Source organism: Montipora capricornis, chromosome 6 (genome assembly GCF_036669925.1).
Source record: "Montipora capricornis isolate CH-2021 chromosome 6, ASM3666992v2, whole genome shotgun sequence".
In the NCBI taxonomy this organism is placed as follows: Eukaryota; Metazoa; Cnidaria; class Anthozoa; order Scleractinia; family Acroporidae; genus Montipora; species Montipora capricornis.
The window spans coordinates 8629437-8631936 of record NC_090888.1 but is presented as its reverse complement, the minus strand read 5'-3'; the positions used below and the strand labels follow the sequence as shown (position 1 = coordinate 8631936).

The window sequence follows — 2500 nt, the reverse complement described above, 5'->3', positions numbered from 1 at the left end:
TGTTATCTTCCAAATTTGGAACTTCAGAACTTTGGTAACTCGAATTTACTATTTTGCTTCCAATAGCCTGTTGCTCTATTCTGCAGTGTAACTTACATGTGTGTTGTAAACGGCTTTTCCCTATCATTGCTCTGTCAGGAATAGAAATCCCCCCCTCCCCCGACTTTCTCCAGTAAATTGGAAAGGCCCTTACTGAAGTGAAAGTAGCAGTTATGAAATCATTTTTCCAACCAAAGTATGAATTTTTAAAATCCAAGAAACAAAATCATGCGTAATTTAATGTCAACTTCTCCAAACCAGCACAAAGTCACACTCAGCGGCATGCTTGGGTGTGGGTACGACAAAGCAAATGGTGTGAGGTCTTAAACATTACACTCAACTGATTTGTGAAGGGACTGCTCGCAGACTATTACATTTTGCAACAAGCTTCAATGCGAGATGGCTCTCTTTAGGTTTGTCACACGCTTTCTATGTATTTTCTGTGATTATGAAAGAACCTGTTGAGAGAACTTAAAGTTGCTAAGGTAAGAAATATGTGAACAGAAAGATTTTTTTTTTCAGACTCAAATGGAGTGTAACAGGTTCAAGAAACCCATGTGTCGGGGAGTGCGCATTTTTTCTGGAATAACTCAATATTAGTCCTTGTGAGTCCACAACATTTTGACCACTGCAATGACAAATATCATTGTCGCTAAAAGAGTACAGACAATGCCAAACCACTTTTCATACATGTAGGTGGGGTTCAGTCATACATTGTAATGTAGTCTATCATGTTCAATTAAAAGTCGATAATCAAAATATTTCCACTCTGGGCACCATACTCCTATCCTAGGGCAAAAAAAAGGACCAGCACTCAGACTGCCTAACAGTACGAAACCAGTTTTTCCTCTTCTTAACACCACTGCACTTTGAAGTGCATTGCGTTGACCCAATCTCAAACATCCTGTTTTCCAAATACAGGAGTATACATGTACGTAGAGTAGGTACCTTTTGAAGCACATTCATGCTTCCCCTTTAGTTGATAAATCAGGGTTAGAAATTTATTATAGCATGCAATGTGGTCTTCAGTCATCTTACTACTTCTTTAAGATGTCACCAAATTATTGATTTTGAGCTGCCTGACTGTACATGTATGAGCTACCTGTAGGAAGGAACTTGGTTTGTTTCCATAAACTCAATAATACAGTGTTCAATTCTGGCAAGATAGTGACTGCACCTTTAACGCTTAAATGTAGAACTGTTTGTTTTAACACTGGAATGAGGAAAGCATGATGACCCTCACTGAGGAAATGCAGCTTGTGTTTCAATTTGCATTTCAGCATGTTTTGAAAAAGGAAGCTAATCTTTAATTACATGGGACATAATTTGATTTCAATGTTTTTTTTTTAAACTTTATTTAGGATCTGCCTGGCCTATCACCTTAGGGATTGGTATAGGTCTTGGTGCTGGATATTCAAACTGTCGACACCAGTTTCTCTGGCATGGACCTCACAGACCACCCTTCGGTAGACCTCCGTGGGGTGGTGGCAGACCACTGTGGGCACGTTATGGGAAAGACGACAAATCAGAACATTCGTCTTGTCACCAAGATGACAAGGTACCAGTACATTGTAAGACTGCAACGTCTCATCCTCGCAGTTATAGGAAACAGGCATATCCACTTCTTTGTTTGTTTGTGTCCCAGAAAAAATTAATATACGCTTGCACGGCTTTGAAGCAGTCAAAAAAGTGAGGCTGTTGCGACCAGCAAGGGACGTGAGAAAGTCCCCTTAGGGTTGCACAGTAGCTCTTACTGTTTTGTTCCTGGAGTTGAGTTCTACAGCAATCCTGGAATAACTTCTACATGACTTGTACAGTCCATTGGTGTGAAATGGTTCGTGTGCTCAGTGGAACATGAAGGAACCTTGAGCATTGGACATTACTATAAAGCAATGAAGCATCGAAAGAGCAAAATGAAGTACCAAAATACAAAGGTTGGATTTGAGATTAAACATTGTTTTAGGCCAGCCTAAAACGATTACTAATCTCAAATCCAACCTTTGTCGGTTAGTATCCAATGTACAGTATGGTGCAGTCATATTTGGTGTCTTGGTCTTTTGTTTCAATGTTTCCTGGTCAAGTAATGCCATTGTACATTTGTAGATAGCATCATTTGATAGAAGTGACCACCGGAAGATAGAATTGTCATACTGTACAAGACTTCTTCTATTGAACATTTTTATTTCTAGCAATATGATCTCTCAGAAAGTGCACACTCCAAGATCGGTCAATTTAGCAGGCCACATTTTACCTTACATTTCACTCAAGGCTTCATGGTGTGCTTTCCTGCACAATTGATTGCCAAAAGAATAATTATTGTACTCAATCTTGCACTCCTCATTTTCTCAGGCTGTATATGTACCATAAGTTACTTCTTGTATTTTCCAGTCATTCCATGTTGCATGTGCAAATATATACATGTAACTGGAAAAACATGCAGGCAGTAGCTTGCAGTACAATC

At 39.3% G+C, this 2500-nt stretch overlaps 1 protein-coding gene across 1 annotated transcript in view; it reads left to right on the top strand.

The window, feature by feature from the left end:
• The window catches only part of LOC138051452 (MICOS complex subunit Mic10-like), a 6414-nt gene that overhangs the window by 2800 nt on the left and 1114 nt on the right, over positions 1-2500 (top strand). The window contains exon 3 of the mRNA XM_068897646.1: positions 1401-1597. Within this exon, the coding sequence (XP_068753747.1) occupies positions 1401-1597 (197 nt within the window). The remainder of the gene's footprint in view (positions 1-1400; positions 1598-2500) is intronic.